At 35.4% G+C, this 17,073-nt stretch overlaps 1 protein-coding gene across 4 annotated transcripts in view; it reads left to right on the top strand.

The window, feature by feature from the left end:
• The window catches only part of GLRA3 (glycine receptor alpha 3), a 91,071-nt gene that overhangs the window by 20,590 nt on the left and 53,408 nt on the right, over window positions 1–17,073 (top strand). For all 4 annotated transcript variants that reach the window (XM_056326575.1, XM_056326574.1, XM_056326573.1 and 1 more), the window contains exons 2-3: window positions 783–910; window positions 7,204–7,271. In XM_056326575.1, coding sequence (XP_056182550.1) covers window positions 783–910; window positions 7,204–7,271 — 196 coding nt within the window. The remainder of the gene's footprint in view (window positions 1–782; window positions 911–7,203; window positions 7,272–17,073) is intronic.

Genomic DNA, 17,073 nt, shown 5'->3' with positions numbered 1-17,073 from the left:
GCTTGTGCAGAGCACACTTTGAAATGTCAGTGGGAGTTCTGCATGCATACGGAGAGGAGGCTATAGGAGGTGACATTTGCCGTGTGGTCCCGAGATGAAATTTTTTCCCTAAAATAGTTCCTTCAGTAAGTTGTTGGGTTTTTTCCAACACAGCAGTCACTTTTTTTTTTTTTTTAGCAGGTAATGAACCTTTAAGACAATGTTGAAGAATACCATTTGCCAAAAGACAGTTTGAAATGTTGTGTTATGTTTAAATATCAACATAAAACATTGGCTGAACAAAAATTGGTGGTAGTAGTGCTATTCTATGAAAGATCCTTACTACTTTTTTTTTTTTTTCCTCCTGATCTAGGCTTCTATTACACTACACAGTTAAACAGACCAATCTTAGAGCAGAGTCCAAATTATGACATTCCACATGCAGAGCTATTTGTGTAGATGACATTCAACTCTGTGATAATGGATTGGTTACTGTTGACTGGAAGTGTTACTAATCTCCATAAGTCATAAGGAAGAGGTAATAGCAATTTATAACTGTGCAGCTTAGAAAAATAAAATTTGCTTATAAAATGACAGATATAAAAAGGACTTACTGTTTCCATTTCCTTGCTACTACTATTTTTGAAGCATAAACTAGCTTGAAAGGCAATCTTAGCTTTCTATATCTTCTGTTCATACAAGAATTAACTGACTAACTGTGTAAAATTAAAGTTCCCCTAATAAAATCTCTTACAAAGTTTTTTATTCTCGTTTTTTGTTTGTTTGTTTTTCCTTGTTTTTAGCTTGGTAGCCACAAAGGAAACAGACAGTGCAAGATCTCGTAGCATGCCAATGTCACCATCTGATTTCCTGGATAAGCTAATGGGCAGGATGTCGGGCTATGATGCAAGGATCAGACCAAATTTCAAAGGTAATTTCAAACCTAAACTTTCAGGTTTTAAGTGTTTTCACACATATGCAGTTTCTGGAACAAATACAAAAACAAAGAAGTACACTCACGGGGAGGGGGATAAAAAAAAAAGGTCTCCTTTTGCCTTACTTTGCTATGACAGTTCATTTCAGTAGTAATATGCTCTATTCCTGCCACTTTCACAGCTGCCCAGATGCAGTCCTTCTGCAATTTCAGCTTATCACTAGATTTGAATTGTCTAATATGGTTTGGTGTTTTTTTTTTCCTTTCCTGAAATGCTTGTTAATGGATTCAGATTCCCACCTTGGACTAACATATCCTGAAGCACTCCAGAAAGCAAGTTCTGTGAGAGGCCAAATCCTCATACCTACCTGATCCTAAGTAAAAGGAGTGTGTTCATGATATGACAATCAGAGTAAAGCTCAAGAGAGCCTTAGTTACCAAATTTATCACCAAATTAGATTCCTCACTCCTGTGCCCGAGTTGTGCTTTGAAATGGCCAAAAGGACCATCTTTCCTCTTGTTCCTTTCCCTGCTCTTAGTTCTCTACTGAAACTGCAGGTTCTCAATACCTGGAATTGCATCTTGCCATGTGCCTTTGATGCACTTGTAACAAAGGAGATTCAAACAAGACAAAGGAAATTAAAAAAAGATTGGAGGTCCATAGTCTGCAAATAAAATGATTACATCTTCTAAGGGTCTTAGCACAAACCATATTATCCAGACCCAGGCATACTACAGTACTGAATGAGGGATTACAGAAACTATATTATTATACAAGCATACAAACTATTATATAGACAAAAACTACCCATTCTAATTGTTGCAGTCCAGGAAGTTTAGGCAAATTTAACTTTTTTTTTCAGAATGTCAAGAGTTCCGATAATGTAGTGGAACTATATTTAACTTTATTTCTGAATCTTTAAATCAAGTTATCAGTCTTTAAATTCTCCAGAATATAAATATTTTGAAAGAGTAAAACTATTGTGATTAAAAATTATGTTATTCTTACTTTTTCTTACTGCCTATCTTCTTGAGTCCGAGAGATTCTCTTAGCTCTAACATTTCACTATGAGGTGGGGTTTACTCCATATTTACTACAAAAAAATTTCTTCAAGCAGACAGGCCTTCCTCCTCTAAGTCATCTGTAACTACCTTTCCATCTTAACTCTTATTCAGCACCTTTCTGACACCTTCAATACCCAGAAATGTAAGGGGTTGTGACTCTAAAGCCATTGCTATTTACTGGTTTTGCCTGAATTTGCCCAGGCTGATTCATAAGGACCAAATAAGTAGTTGGTCAAATTACTGCCTCATCAGTAAGCCATAAACATTTGGTATATATATATAAACTTGTTACCCATGTTTCACTGCAGCTGGAGATGCCTTGCTCTTAATAAGTTAGCAGTGCTGATATTTCTTAGAAAATGAGAAATGTGCTCTGGAAATTCAAACACATCACTAAAAGATTCACAACAGTGTTCAATATCCCTGATGACCATACAGAATAAGTCCCTTGGGCTTTCCTTGCCAGAATGACTTTGAAGCATATTCCATTGCCAGGCTTCCTGGAGGATTAACGTATCAAACAATATTAGCAAAGTAATGCAAAACATTGTATTTCTAAAATTACTTTCTTATATGAATGGTAGCTCTTACATTGTTTTTGCTCCTTATTAAAGTTACTCTGACTTGTTGCCACAGTATACTTTTTAGCACGCAATCTGCAGGTTCAACCTAAGGTAAAGCTGTGCTGGACAGAAGACCTCAGGCAAAGCCCAGGCACTGCAGTTTTTCTTGTTTTTTCTTTGAGTCTCCTGAAGACCTACAAACACGTGTTTAAAAATGAGGAGTTTACAGTTTAGCTGTTGATTTGGAGATTGGATTTTGGCATTTGTCATGGACGCCACGTAATCAGTCTTCTAATGGGGCTACAGCGAAGAATAGGCAGATGGTTTAGAGATTAGCAAATTGAAGACTGTGCCTCCTGAAAGTATAATTCAAAAGACTTAGAGCCTTGTTTTGTAACTATTGAAATTTAAAGAGACAAAACTAATTTGACATTGTTCTTTTTCAAAAAGTGCACATTCTAAATCTTCTAGACAGCTATGCAGTTTGAACAAATCTGCCCAGAATGATTCAGACCTATCACTAAGAATAAGTATCACCTTAAGTGACTTTGCCACTTTCTGGTTAGTTTTATTAGTCCCAGAACAAGTGCTGGAGCTTAATGCCTTTTTGAGTATTTAATCTAGCAACAGTTCTAAAGAAACAGAATGAGTACTAGTACGAGAACTCAGATAATTTTAAATCATTTGTCTTTCCAGTAAAATCCCTATGTAGACATGATTTTAGACTACCAATTTGTCATAATTAATCTTGGTCAATAACACGTAATTACATATTTTGTCTGGGTGCTCTGCTTTTGGATAAGGAATTCTGTATATCTGGTTTTGTTCAACAGAAATAATATAGAAGTAGTAGTATTTATTTATCTATGTAATAAAATAGAAAATTTAAGAACTCTTGTAAAATCTTTGTTCCAGTTGCAAAATATTTTTATTTTCAGTACATCAAACCCATAGCAAGATGCTTCCATTACTAAGCTGTTCCATGTCCCAATATATATCTGTTCCTGCAAATATGGGAAATACGTCACTGTCTTTCAAATTTTGATGCAATTATGTAATCCATGTGCAAAAATTGTCATGGCCTCAAGATACTCAGAATTAACCTGATACAGAAGAGGTGTTATATTTTTAAATCTATACAGCACAGGTTGCACCACTGATAAAAATCCATTAAGGTGGAAATTTGGGGCTTTACATAGGAAAGAACAAAGCATTCTTTGCCCTGGTACTGCCAAACAGTATTCAATTGTTAGTTTAGGAACTTCTTAAGGCACGACTTAACTGAAAATATTAGTTTAGATAAATGTGTTATTCTGAGACATGGAGGAAAACAATTACTTTCTTTTGATGTTCACAAATTTTATATTTATGTATCACTCCGTACAATACACCTTTTCCAGTGTGGAGAGTCCTGTTCTACTTAAGCTGGTTTTGTGTGAAGCATTTCATAGAATTTGTGATCCTTGTTTGACATCTTGACATCTCTTTTCTCCCTAATATACCCTTCTGAGGCAGACAGAGAAGAAATTTTGAAGTATTCAAGATGGAAGTTGATGATCTGCTTATATGGGAGTTAATTTTTTTTAATGTATTTCTTTGCATTCTCCTAACTTTATTGATTACAGAGCATACTTCCAGAGAACCATCCATAATGTATGTTGCCCTACTTTCCTGCATGGAAATCGTTAATTTTGATCCCGTCAGTAGGAATGCATAGTAAGCATTATTTGGCATTTGGGAATTTAATCAAATATGTCATTGCTTGATAACTCAGTATTTTGTGATTTTTCCGCACCTCCTTGTAGTCAGCTTTATATACAATCACCCTAAATAATCTTACAGCAGAAGTGGAATTCTATTGCCATGTCTTCTTTTCTAGTTCATAAATACCGAAACACAAAGATTCAGTGCAGATCCGGTGGGGAATTCACCAGCAGTTACCTTGCACTTTGAAAAATAGCTGTTTATTCCTAACATTAAAAAACTTTAAAGCAAAAGGCATATAAAAGGACTTTCTCTCACATCAAGACCAATATCCTTAAAAAGCTTTCAACAAAAGATCATGTTGGAAAGTTTTTGGAACTCCAAATAAACTATTTTAATTAAATTAATTATGTTAGGATTAAAAATGATATTTATTTTATCGCCTTTGTCCACACGGTCATCAGCTCTTTCAGTGAGCTTCAGTAGATCTGAGAGATGTTATTCCAGCAAAAATAACAAAAATAATATTAATCCACATGTCTTAACCAAAACAGTTCTCATCATTTTAACCAGTCTAACCAGTACAGAGGTAAGGTTCACAGGCATAACGTTCATTGTCAATGTCATCCACCATCATACCTGAAGTCTTTTTCTTTTTTAATTCAAGTTATACTTGCTGAACATGGTACACATTTCCACTGATAACAAAACTGACACCAGCAATAGCTGACTTACAGTGATTTGTATTTCCACAATTTTGCAAAGATTTTTATACTGTCTGGCTTGATATCACCTCAGCCTGTCAGTTTGTTCCTGTTCACTTAGTCTGAAATGTCTTCTACAGTCCTCATACAAATCTTCCATCAGAACGGCTCCAGTATTTGACACAGCTAGCAATTGGAGACAAATGCTGCTAAGAAGACTACATTTAGTTTTTATGCTCTGACCTTCTTCACTTTCATAGATACTTTTATATCTTAATCATCTACTCCTGACTTCACCTTCCAGGTCTTGGCAGGATTCTATTTTTAATGCCTTGCAGATAGTTATCATCGTTAGCTTTTCCACCTCTATTGAGTTTCAGCCCCATTTTTTTTCCTCCTTGTCTTTAATCTATGTTCAACTTGCCTGAGATCCTATGTTTGAATATGACTTCCAGTTTTAACAGCATCATTTATTCTTTTTAACCATGTTTTGGGAAGTTAATTTTTACTTTCAGCACAGTATCTTTGATCTCTAAAACATTTGCAAGCTGCTTTTAGCTTATCCTTTTATGGTCTATTTAACTAGCTGCTAACTGTATTTTTGTAATGATGCTTTTGAAATTAAGCATCAGTGTTGTAGCGATTTAGGGCTTTTTCTTTATAAAAGCAACCATGCTTGCTGATATAGCAAACTTACTCTTTATAGCATAGTACTATTTTAAACAAGATAGTATCATACCAAATTTTAAATGTTGACAAGTGCTACAAGATGAAAGCATTTAAAAGGATAGCTGCCTTGCAAACAAATTATCTAACATAGCTAGTAAGTACAGTTTTCTCCCTGATGGTTTTTAGTGGCTCTGCCTTTGTTTGTCTCCCTTGCTTTTTCTTTTTCCCTTGATCCTTTTCAGGAGTTGTCAATGTCAAACTTTTACTGAATTCTAAGTAGTACTGGATATGCTCAACAGCTCTTAATTAACCAAGTAGCGAAGCGAAAATAGCATCAAAGTGACTGCAGAGTGATGCCTCCTTACCTGAGAATTCTGCTCCATAGGTGTAGTCTTGTGTATTACAATGGCTGAAGTAGTGATGTTGCAATTTCTATACAGTACCTCCAAATCATTATTCCTGTGAGGAAAGCAAGCTGGTTGTTCCAAGTTGTGTCCTGTTGGCAGAAATTTTAATGGATGTTCTGATTCTTCAAGTATTTAATATCAAGTTCATTGGTCACATTAAGTTTTGCTAGTTGCAAACCACCAGCAGTGGCAGAGGAGCTTCTTACTTCAGCAACCCTAAAAAAGATATATTACATAAAGGTTTGTAAGACCAGTCCTCAAATTCCAGATATACATCTTTCATTATTAGAGACTTTACAACTGAGGAAAAAAACCCTAAGGGGTTCTCTGGTGCTGAACTGGATTATCAATATAAGAATATTAAGGTGCAGCAGGGTGACAAAAAAACTTGTGATGGAAAAACCTTGTTTCTGCTGTACACAGACGGAAATTGATAAGAAATAATGGAGAAATCAACACACTCTACCACAATGCCATTTTTACAGAGACTTTCAGAGAAATAATTTAAAACCTTTTCCATAAAGAGACAATTCATTGTTCAGTTATCATTATGACTGCTCTGCCACTACTGATACTTCACAAATGCAAGATAAGGCAGAGCAATGTTTAACTGAAGACCCATAGTAACAGAAAATTCCATTTAAATGGATTCTTAACCATTTTATGGATTTAAGAGAAATGAGAATAGAATCTATGTCATTCTTTCTTATCCACATTTGTTCCTGTAAGCAGTAGAGATAAGAGCAGCAATAAGGTATTTCTGTTACCAGTTATGACATTAAAGGTAGCAGCTGTCTTGAGTGAAGAAGGTCACTTTTTACCCTAATTGTTGTAAGAAGTGACATACAATGCTCACAGAAACACTCATAAAAATATTTTTTATTATATATTTCAAATAGGATGCTGATTCTTTTGCACAGAGTCATCTGTGCAAGTTTATAATGAACCTTCTGTCTTATTTTTAATGCTAGAAGTGGCCAGTCAAGTAGTGTACATTTGAGAAAAATCGAAAGGAAAGTTATTAGAAATCATTCATTTAATTGTGCATTAAATGACTTGTGAATGTAGCATTATTTCCTCCTAAGTCAATAAACATTGTTTCATAATGGTTTATAGTTTACAGTCATTCAATAAGCAATGATTCTGGAACAGGGACTGGTGTTTATTTTCTTTTGCAGGCCCTCCAGTAAATGTCACATGCAACATATTTATAAACAGCTTTGGATCCATTGCAGAGACAACCATGGTAAGATATTTTACCTCAAGCAGTGTTTAAAGTTCAAGTTAAATATGTTCAATGAGCTCAAAAGCTAACTAGGGCTTCTTTTCACCTGGAACTAAATGAAGAAGGAAATCCACTTCTAAGAACAGAAAGTGAGAACATTTAATTTGGTAATTGATTTTTTCTAACAGAAAAACCATCATTATACCATCAAACACACAAGTAAAAGTAAAGTCAAGGGTTGCTTTTTTTTTTTTTTTATTTCTCCATAAATTCTTTGACAGTTGTAATGAACTCATTTTTTTCAATTTGACAGGTATCATTTCCCATAGTGTTCCACCTTTCTAACCTCAAAAATGTCATTAAGTTGCTTTGTTATTAAGATGTTATAATTTCATTATATACAGTGCATATAGGGATGTATACTTTATTTTAAAAGTCCTTCTTCCATAGATCCATTGCACAGAGGTTATAGAATAACTGAAACAGTGATCTGTTATATAAAATTTCATTATGAAATCTAAGAATGGGGTAAATATAAGTGGATTTCCTGCTTTTTGTACATATGCTTGTAATTTGTCTATTAAGGAAAGGCAGAAGGTAGAGTGCAAAAGCACCAGAAATTTTAAGAAAAGAAGGAGAAAGAGAGGTCAAAATCTAAAAATAGTAAAACTAGATACTGAACTGCGAACCAAAAAAACCCCCAGATTGTTTAATCTTATTTAACAGTTGAAACATACATGCTAATAACTTGGAGCACAGATTTACTCATTAAAATTTGGTGAAAGAGGAGATATAAGCATTCCTTCTCCATACAAGTGGCTCACAAATTTTTAAGAAAGGCAAATAAACACCTTTTAAAACAATTACGTATTAATTTGGGGACCAAGTATTAAAATACAGAGATGAAGAAAGAAGTTTGAGAGTTTGTAAAATCCATATGTAGTAAATGCTTTGAAATCCCAACAATTTCAAGGATCAGGATATGTACTTGGAATGACAGAACACAGAATAAAAATAATTGGTATAGCAAAAAAACCAACCAACCAACCAAAAAAAAACCCACTAAGCAAAAGCCATCCCTCTGAATTAGCAATAAGAGCACAAATGAGACCTTTGAATGTAGCCATGGACCTAGAGTTAGAAAATCAATAACATAAATTCATAAATGCAAAGTGATATTCACAGCTGCCTGATATTTACCTGCCTTGGAACATAGCGGTGGATGTTACTGAGAGACACAGATGAATTTTTTCAGGTAGAAAATTACTTTAATTTGTATTTGGGTGCCTTGCCAGATTGCAAATCCCAAACAGATTGACATGGCATCCAAGGAGATTTATTCAGGTTTGATCAGAGGACTAAGCAATACCCACAGGATTAGAATAGTGCTCCACAGCTACTTTTAAATGGAAAGAGGATGCCTGAGTTCACATCGCAAATGTATTTTCTCTCCAAAAAAAAAGAGAATTATAAACATTTCTTTTCAGTGTAAGTGTTAGTACAATACTTCTATTTTATAATTAAATTACATTCTTTTCCCTGTTGCCTTGCAAGCAAATTAAAGCAGTCAAGATAGACTACAATCTGGTTTGTAACAAATGGTTCCAGACAGTACATTATAGAAAACACCAAACCTTGTCAGAACCACAGGGGGGTTCATTCTGTAGATGATATGCATTCAAAAACTAGACAATTAAACACAACCTCAAACTTAGGACAACTGCTGCCTTCATGATGCTGGTATTCTGTTTATAATTCACTGATACAGTCCACAACTGACTTTTGTTTATGGTCCGCAGTTGTTGACCTCTCAGACACTCAAATCTTCCTTTGCAGAAAAGTAAATGCTTTTCTATAGGTAGGACTTTCAACTTCATATTTTATTAGCTTTACCTCTCCCCAACACTGAAGATTAATATCTTAAAATTACAATCAAACCCATATTTCATTATTTTACAAACTGAATTTCTGCATTGCTGAACAAGTTATTTCACTGCAGTTCAGTATCTTAACAATTATCACTATTTTACCAATTTTATTTACTGCAGTCCTTAAAATTCAGGTACTTAAGTCTTAATATTTATTCTAAATCTTTATGCATAGAAGGGCTCATTCGAACAATATATTAGTTAGAATATACTAGAATACTTTTGCTTTCTTGATAGACACCTTTTTCCAAACTGTAAACAAAAAAGCTTAAGTAATCAACACATGCAAAACAAAACTGGCCACTAAGTGGTACCTTGAAGTGTCGCTGGTATTTAAAACTACCAGCTAAATAATGGGTTATGCATATAATCTATTAGCTTTAAAGAAGTCCGAGTACATCAAGCCACATCCTTCACTGTCGTTGTAACTGCTTCTGGCAGTAGGTCCCTTTCTCCCGTCTCTAGTTTTCTAGTTCTCTCATTGACGACCAAAATCTTTGAGCTCCCTCTGCTGCCTCGGTTACATATAACACAGTAAGCAGTTACAGAAAAACAAAGGGTTAAAAAAAACAGGATTGGCTGCAAAATAGCCCTTTGCCCACTTTACATTACCAGACGTTATAGTTCTCCATAAGGAAGAGGAGTTTGTCGGTGGGCAAATGGGGATGTACAGTGTGCAGCAGGAATCAGCTTTCAGGCCAGCAGATACTCTTAAACTCATCCGCACAGAGTCTAGCAGATCAGGAGAGACAGCCAAACCAGAAAAAAAGTAGCTGAATTTGGCTTGCAGCTTGTTACTTCTGTAAATTGGTTTGTTCTTTTTCTTTTTTCTTTTTTTTTTTTCTTGTTTTTTTACATTTCATTCAACTTCTTTGGAGTATGCATTACAGTTGGAGTATGCGTTACAGTTATTTCATATTACCTTTCTTTGTCTCAAAAGACAAACTGGATGGTTCATAGCAAGGAAAAGACATGCCACCTCTTGCTAGGAAGCTGAGATTCCAGTTGAACCTAGGTAATTTTAAGTGATCATATGAGGAACTTAATTTGTGTCATGTATGCTCTAAGGAGGCAGAAAAAAGTAAATCACAAAACTGAAAACTCCCTTAAAATTTCATCATTGATACCATTTAGGATGCAGCCTATTGAGCCAAATGGTAGTACCAGATCTGTATATGTTTTGACAATATTCACAAAGTGAGGATTTCACACTTGTCCTGTAGCCAAGTAAAACTCTTCTTGCTTCGCACATAAAAAGGAAAACATAGATCTAGTCTCATTTTTCACATTGCTACTACTCTTTTTCTCACATAAGGATTTAGAAATCTTAAAAAATATGAGATTAAAAAAATATGGAAGCTCAGAATAAAATGACTCTTTCATTACATGAAATTGACATCACATAATTAACAAATTAACATCTGAAGTCTTTTATTTAAGGCAAATAGTGACATATGTAAGACGACTTAACCTTAAAAATGATAAACCAGTCAGATTGTTTGGTCATGTAAAGTTAAATATATATTGGCAATATGGAAACCATATCCTACAGGAAACCAAATAATTTGGTTATTGGTCCACCGGAACTTAAATTTCAGGGTTTATCACAACATCCTCAAAAGTTTTTTACAGAGGTGTTTTGTAGCTCAAGCTGTGATCAGCTTGTATTTGCACGGTATCTCCTAATGCAAAGAGATTTCCTGATTGTTAAGAGCAGGGTCATATACATTGTTGGCAGTTACCAATAAAATAAAAAGAATACATTATGGTCTTACAGGATGAGCACAATATCAATGCCAACATTTTCAGATACAGATGTTCAGAGGCAAAATACTGAATGCATGAATCAGAAGCTACAGAATAGTTAGGGTGGGGGGTGGGGAGCGGCTAGTAGATTATACCAAAAAGCCTCTTTTTAATTCAGTAAATATGATTGACCAACTTCCTCAAGGTTTTCTGGGTTTTAAAGCTCAGGAACAACACCTTGATCTTAATGCAGATTTACAGCAGTATTTACTAGGTACATATTAATATGCCTAGCATAATGCACATACTAAAAGTGCATTGAAAGGGACACTCACTGAGAGACATAATGGCAAATGAGAACAGTGCAGACAATTAACACATTAAAAACCATTTGTCCGTTATTTGTTTCTGCCACATTTTTGCTGATGGGTATTTCTTGACTCAGTCTGAAAAGAACTGTGTTATCCTGGATGTTGCTAGGAAGCAGGTGACAGATCTTCCTGTACTTCCAGCACTAATAAGATCATCTTACATTTACAAATGAAATGCTCTTTTAGCCCACATTAACCCATTTTTGACCCATTGTAACTACTTTCTTTTCACAAGTCTCAGATCTTTAATTTCATTAGCTTCAACTTTCTTCAAGTGAGCATTTCTGTTTATGTTCTATTCTATCTACTCTACATTATCTTTAAGAAAAGTGTTCACTTGTATACCTTGCAAAGCTTAATGCTGAAGATTTTCACCAATTTTGTCTAAATGAATCATTTAGTTGATTGTCTCAAATACAAGGAGATATATGCCTGCCTTTAGTGAAAATATGCTAAAAAGTTCTGTGTAATGAATATAGCAGTGTGTTAATACTGAAGTGACAGGCAGGAATATCCACATTGCACAATTTTTAACTCAGATGAGTGAACATGCAATAAAGGCCACTATACAGTTTCAAAATTACAAAAAAAACCCAACAACAAACATTCAATTTCTTTCCCCTATTTGACCATAAACTTCCTTATATCAAGGCACAGAGAAGTCAGGAGACTGTTCTTGTATAAGTTTGGAAGGCAAATTATTTAACATCCTTTATTTTATCATAAACTTGCCTCTGCCACCCTGAGCCTGGGTCACAGAGTCAGGAGTAGACAGAGGTTTTTAAAATCCTAGCAGGTCTACAACTGTCCAGTTTGTTACATGACCAGACTTATTCAAACAAACCTCCGTGCTGAACATGCATTCTAAGCAGACAGTATCATTTCACCCTCCACAGATTTCCATATTTCCTATTTTCCATATTGTACAGAAATTCTATAGAATGCAACCAAAGTGTGCTTGAAAAAGTACATTGTGATGCATACAGAGTGTGAACTAGCAAACAAATAGCATCCCTTTGTTTCAAATTAAAGAAAAAGAAAAAAAAAGACCTGTATCAGTTGACTTTAGGAGTAGCAGTGGAAAATATTGTTTTGTGCAGTTGTGCTCTGAAACTTTAGTCTAGGACAACTTTTTAGAAGGGAGTCTTGGAATTCCGATACTGTGTGGTAGAAGATATCAGGTAAAATGCTGGCTGGTATTATAACAGCGCAACAGCATGATGAAGCAGAAAGAGACAAGGAAATGTCAGGCAAAGGTAATGTCATCCATCTCACCAACTTAGAAGGTGTGGCATGGTGCCAACTCCTTGCAAAAGCTGATCAATAGCGCATTTTTCATATCATTAAAGGGTGTTGAGGAGAAGAGGTGTTTCCAGGTGCCCATTACAAATGACACAATTGGAGCTGTGCACTAAAACATGAGGGTCAAGTACCTGATTTACTCATACACTGTAACAGATGGTGCAGCAGATGGATAGGTTGGGTGACGCTATGCATAGAAAGGACTAGTACAGGTGATACTGCACATAATGGTTATCAGATACCAACAGGTGAATCTCCAGATCTGGGGAAATCTGGTTTCCTACGAACACCGAAAATCACCCTTACACAAGTCACAAATGGGGAGAAATAATCTCACTGTGGTTATCTCCTGGCTTCTGGGAAGCTTACAAGGATGATTGTACTATTCTATACCTCTTCCTAACCTTCTCTTCCTGTGTTATAAGCTAAGACTATTCCTGTATTCTTTTCTGGCATCTATGTTGGATTTTTTTCTCAGGAAATAACTCCAGCCTTTTGGGCTTCTTTTATGACTCTGGAAAAGTAAAGGAAACGTCATTTTTTTTTTTTTCCTTTTTGATTCCTTTCATGATTTATAAATAATTCAGAAAAGAAAAGGTTTGGGTTGGATCATTCCATAATTAAATTCCAGGAGCCTGGGCAGCAAATGAGTTTTGCACTGAAGAAAATAGTTTTGACTTATGTTCGGTTTAGGTTTGAACTAGCAAAAATGGCTGATTAAATTGAATTTTAAAAATAGTCAGAAGCTTTGCCTTTGCTGCAGTTGATGACCTCCGCAGAAGCTGGTGGCAGGCTTCTTTCCTTGGCCCTTCAAGCCAGTGGTTTTAAAACTGTTTTCAGAAGCAACGCTGCAGTGAGTTATTAGGGAGCAGTAGTGTTTGTTCCTTGGTTATCAGAGTGTGATTATGTTAATTGAAAAAAAGGGGTTGGTTATAGGGATGGTTCCCACATATTTCATATGTTTGAAAGCCAGTATATTCAACACGGATGTACAGAAAAACAGAAATATAAACTATGAATAGACTCATCAGTAAAATATGAACAAATAATCTTGTTTTATTAAACATTAGGTTAATCTTTCTTGCTTGTCACCAATAGAGAAACAAACCAACTGAAGACCAAGTTTCAGGTTTATTTTAGATAGCATCCTGAGGCCAAATTCTGCTTGAAAGCTTGAGATATAGTGCAACCTTACCTAACAACAGAATGCATTTGTCTGAGAAAATACTACAAAAACAGCAAGGTCTTGTTTTCAGGTCTGAAAAACTGTCATTTCTAGATAGCCTTTCAATCATTTATAAAGAACTGAAACTTCCTTTATGAAAAAAAGAAAATATTTCATGCAGTCAACATCTTTAGATTGGCTGTGAAGTTAGTCTAGAATAAGTGATACTGTAATGATGAAAAGCTGCTTGAAAAGTTTCAGTCATTTTCAATACCTTTAGATGAAAGTACTGTCACAGAGGATCCGACTCAGTTGTTCAATGTGCATTTGCAGTATTAATGGAAATTTAAAAGTGATGAAAGAACTCAAAAGGACTATATTCCGACAATGAACAAGTCATAGGTCTGAAAATATAATAACAAGTATCTACAGTAAAGCAGAAGTTCAAACTGACAGTTTTCACTGACAGCAGCCATGTAATGGGCACAAACAATAAAGGTGTGGTCCTTTTGCAAACACAGATACCTTTAAGGCAGAATCTAGAAACACAATATACTGGAAGGATTCTGCAATTAAATACTAACATTCCTATTTCAGTTGTCCTGATTTGTAATCTGGATTGATTTTTGTGCTTGTGACCCATAACTTATTTCAAGATTTTTGGAAAGAAGAGGAATTGGAATAGGTTTTATAGCAAGGCTTGGTGGCTGAGACCAGCCAAGTTCTGTAACATTTTCTGGAACCTGGAGCTGAAATTCAATGTTATCTTTACGCCATATGCAGAATAAATAACTAAGCCAGAAATAAAGACTGCTGGTACCATTTAACTTTCACTACTGATAAAACAAATCATCCAGATCTTAATACCCATCTATAAGGGTAAATTATGACTAATTTCAGACCTATGGGGTTTCTAGACATAACTTTTATTACTTATTGTCAACAGACAAGAGGTAATCTCTCAGGTTTCCCAACATGCAATAACAGTGTTTCCAGACTATTATACATGCAGAAGACAGGCAGTCTGAGTTAATATAGAAAAGCTGCAGGTAGAGACTAAAACCAGATTTTCTTATTTCAAAGCAGACTGCTCTTTTCTGATCCTATTTTTGTGGTGCCTGAAAATGCAGTTCCATACCTATAAATAAAGTTAATTTAAGAGAACTGCATGCAGATTTTTAAAAAGCAAACACCGATCAGCTTCACTTCCAACATTTTAGCAGGTTTTTGTCATTCAATTTAACAAAAGACTAAGACTACATGCTTAAATACTTTGGTACTTTTTGACAATACATAAATCCACAAAGAAATGTTTTCTTTAATGAACAGTAGCAACAATAAAATGTTAAATGTTGAATAAAATCTCCAAGATTCTTCTTGAAAAACAACCAACAGTTTATAGTCCCAGCTGTCACACAAAACATGGAAAATACTCCAGTACCTCAGGCCTAGGGCTGAAAGCTGAGTGCCTGTATCCACTCATTCAAGCTGCACATCCACAAACTCCTTAGCTACCACCAGATACACACAGTATCTTCTGCTTTGACTTCCTACTCCTGGGAGAAATACCAATCAGGTATACATCTATACCTACTTCAGGTATACCAAATTCTGCAAATGACATAGAACACATCAATCGGAGATTGTTTCATGGGTCTAGGGAACAGGCAGCAGCAGTAGTCTGACAGTTGTGTGCTGGGCAACAGATTTTTTATATCCTTCCTTATATTAAGGAAAACCTAGCTTCAAGTATTTTTTACCTCATTTAAAGAAAAGCCTGAATCCAAGCCTGCTGTTGCCTTAGTACTCTAAGCCTAGGAGTAATTTACCTGTTTTATCTAAAATAGAAAAATATTCACCAGGATAGGTGTTATAATCAGCTCTTCCAGACCTACTATGGCAAATAATTTTCTCATTCTCTCTGGTCCATTTCAAGAAACATTCTTAAAGACTTTGCAAAACAGTTTGTACAATACAGAAAGTTGAACAGCTCAATTTAAAGACACCATATTTTCCTTTTCCCCACAATCACATATTGCAATTATTAGGAACAGAAGACTTGAAGGGGCCTCCTACATCATCAGTGCAAGCCCTTGCTATGGCAGATAATTTTGCTTTATAATCTAATTCATCACCTGTTCTAATGCTGTCTAAAACCCAAATGGTTAAATAATAAATATGTACTGGAAGAGTTCTCCAGTACAAACACTTTACATGAAGCATTAACCTTGAAATTCTTTCCTTGAATAAGTTCAAGTTATTTTGGCATAATTTAAAAATTCAGTTCTGCTCTTGTGTCTTCATCCTGTTCTTAATACTTCGTACTTCATGCACTCTGGGTGTGCATTTTTAATTACAATAGCCAAAGTAATTACTCAGCATGAAAGAGCTGTGCACTCAATTTTTTTATATGTCATACCCAAACTGCAAATATATGTTCTAAATCACATCCAAAAAAGTTGAAAACATTTTAAAATACTTTAAAATTAAACAGTAAAATTATACAGCTTATCAAAAGAACTTATAAGAATCTCTTTTCTACATAGCCTTTTTCCTTTTCCAAAAAGAACAGACAGATGATATCAAATACGGTCATTAACAGCTAGTAGAACAAGAGTATTATGAGACTGTGATTCAGGCTTTAATTTTCTTTGAAAGTCAATATAATCACAGCAAGGTGTGGGCTGTCACGCATTTTTTTACCAATATGCCCTGTCCTATGTTATTACTGGCATTATAACAATGGTGCCAGAACTCTTCCCCCCCCTCGTCCCCCAAATCCTTCTAGATTCTAATGCCAATTTACACAACAGTAAAACATGGCATCTCTGAGACAGTTTGGTTTCTTCAACTGCACATAATAACCCTTATGACTTCAGGATCTGTCTCACCACTTATAGTCCTCAGCAGGCTCAGTCACACTCTACAGCATAGAATTGGGTGCTGCATGTTCATTTTCCCAAGCACTTTCTTTTGTCCCTTCAGCTCGTCAACTATCTTACCCAGGAAGCACTACCCTGCCTCTAAACTGACCAGACAGATGTCTCTATGCAGGAATCAACAGATTGTTACCTTCCTCCCTCTCTCCAAATTGCACGTAAACCCAGCTCACAGGCACCTGCTCCTCTGCTCCTAGTGCTCCAGCTTGCAGAGGCTTTTACTTTCTCAGCAACTTCATACTGGGCTTTTGACGCAGCAAAGCCAACAACAAACAGCTCGCTCTAGCTGCAGCCTTCTCCACAGTTTGGAAAGGTCCCAGTTTGCAAGCCCCTACAAAACATGACCCTGGGAGCAAATTTAATCCCATCTCT

Source organism: Falco biarmicus, chromosome 1, assembly GCF_023638135.1.
Source record: "Falco biarmicus isolate bFalBia1 chromosome 1, bFalBia1.pri, whole genome shotgun sequence".
In the NCBI taxonomy this organism is placed as follows: domain Eukaryota; kingdom Metazoa; phylum Chordata; class Aves; order Falconiformes; family Falconidae; genus Falco; species Falco biarmicus.
The sequence above is the reverse complement of the archived record's forward strand: the minus strand, read 5'-3'. Positions and strand labels throughout refer to the sequence as shown.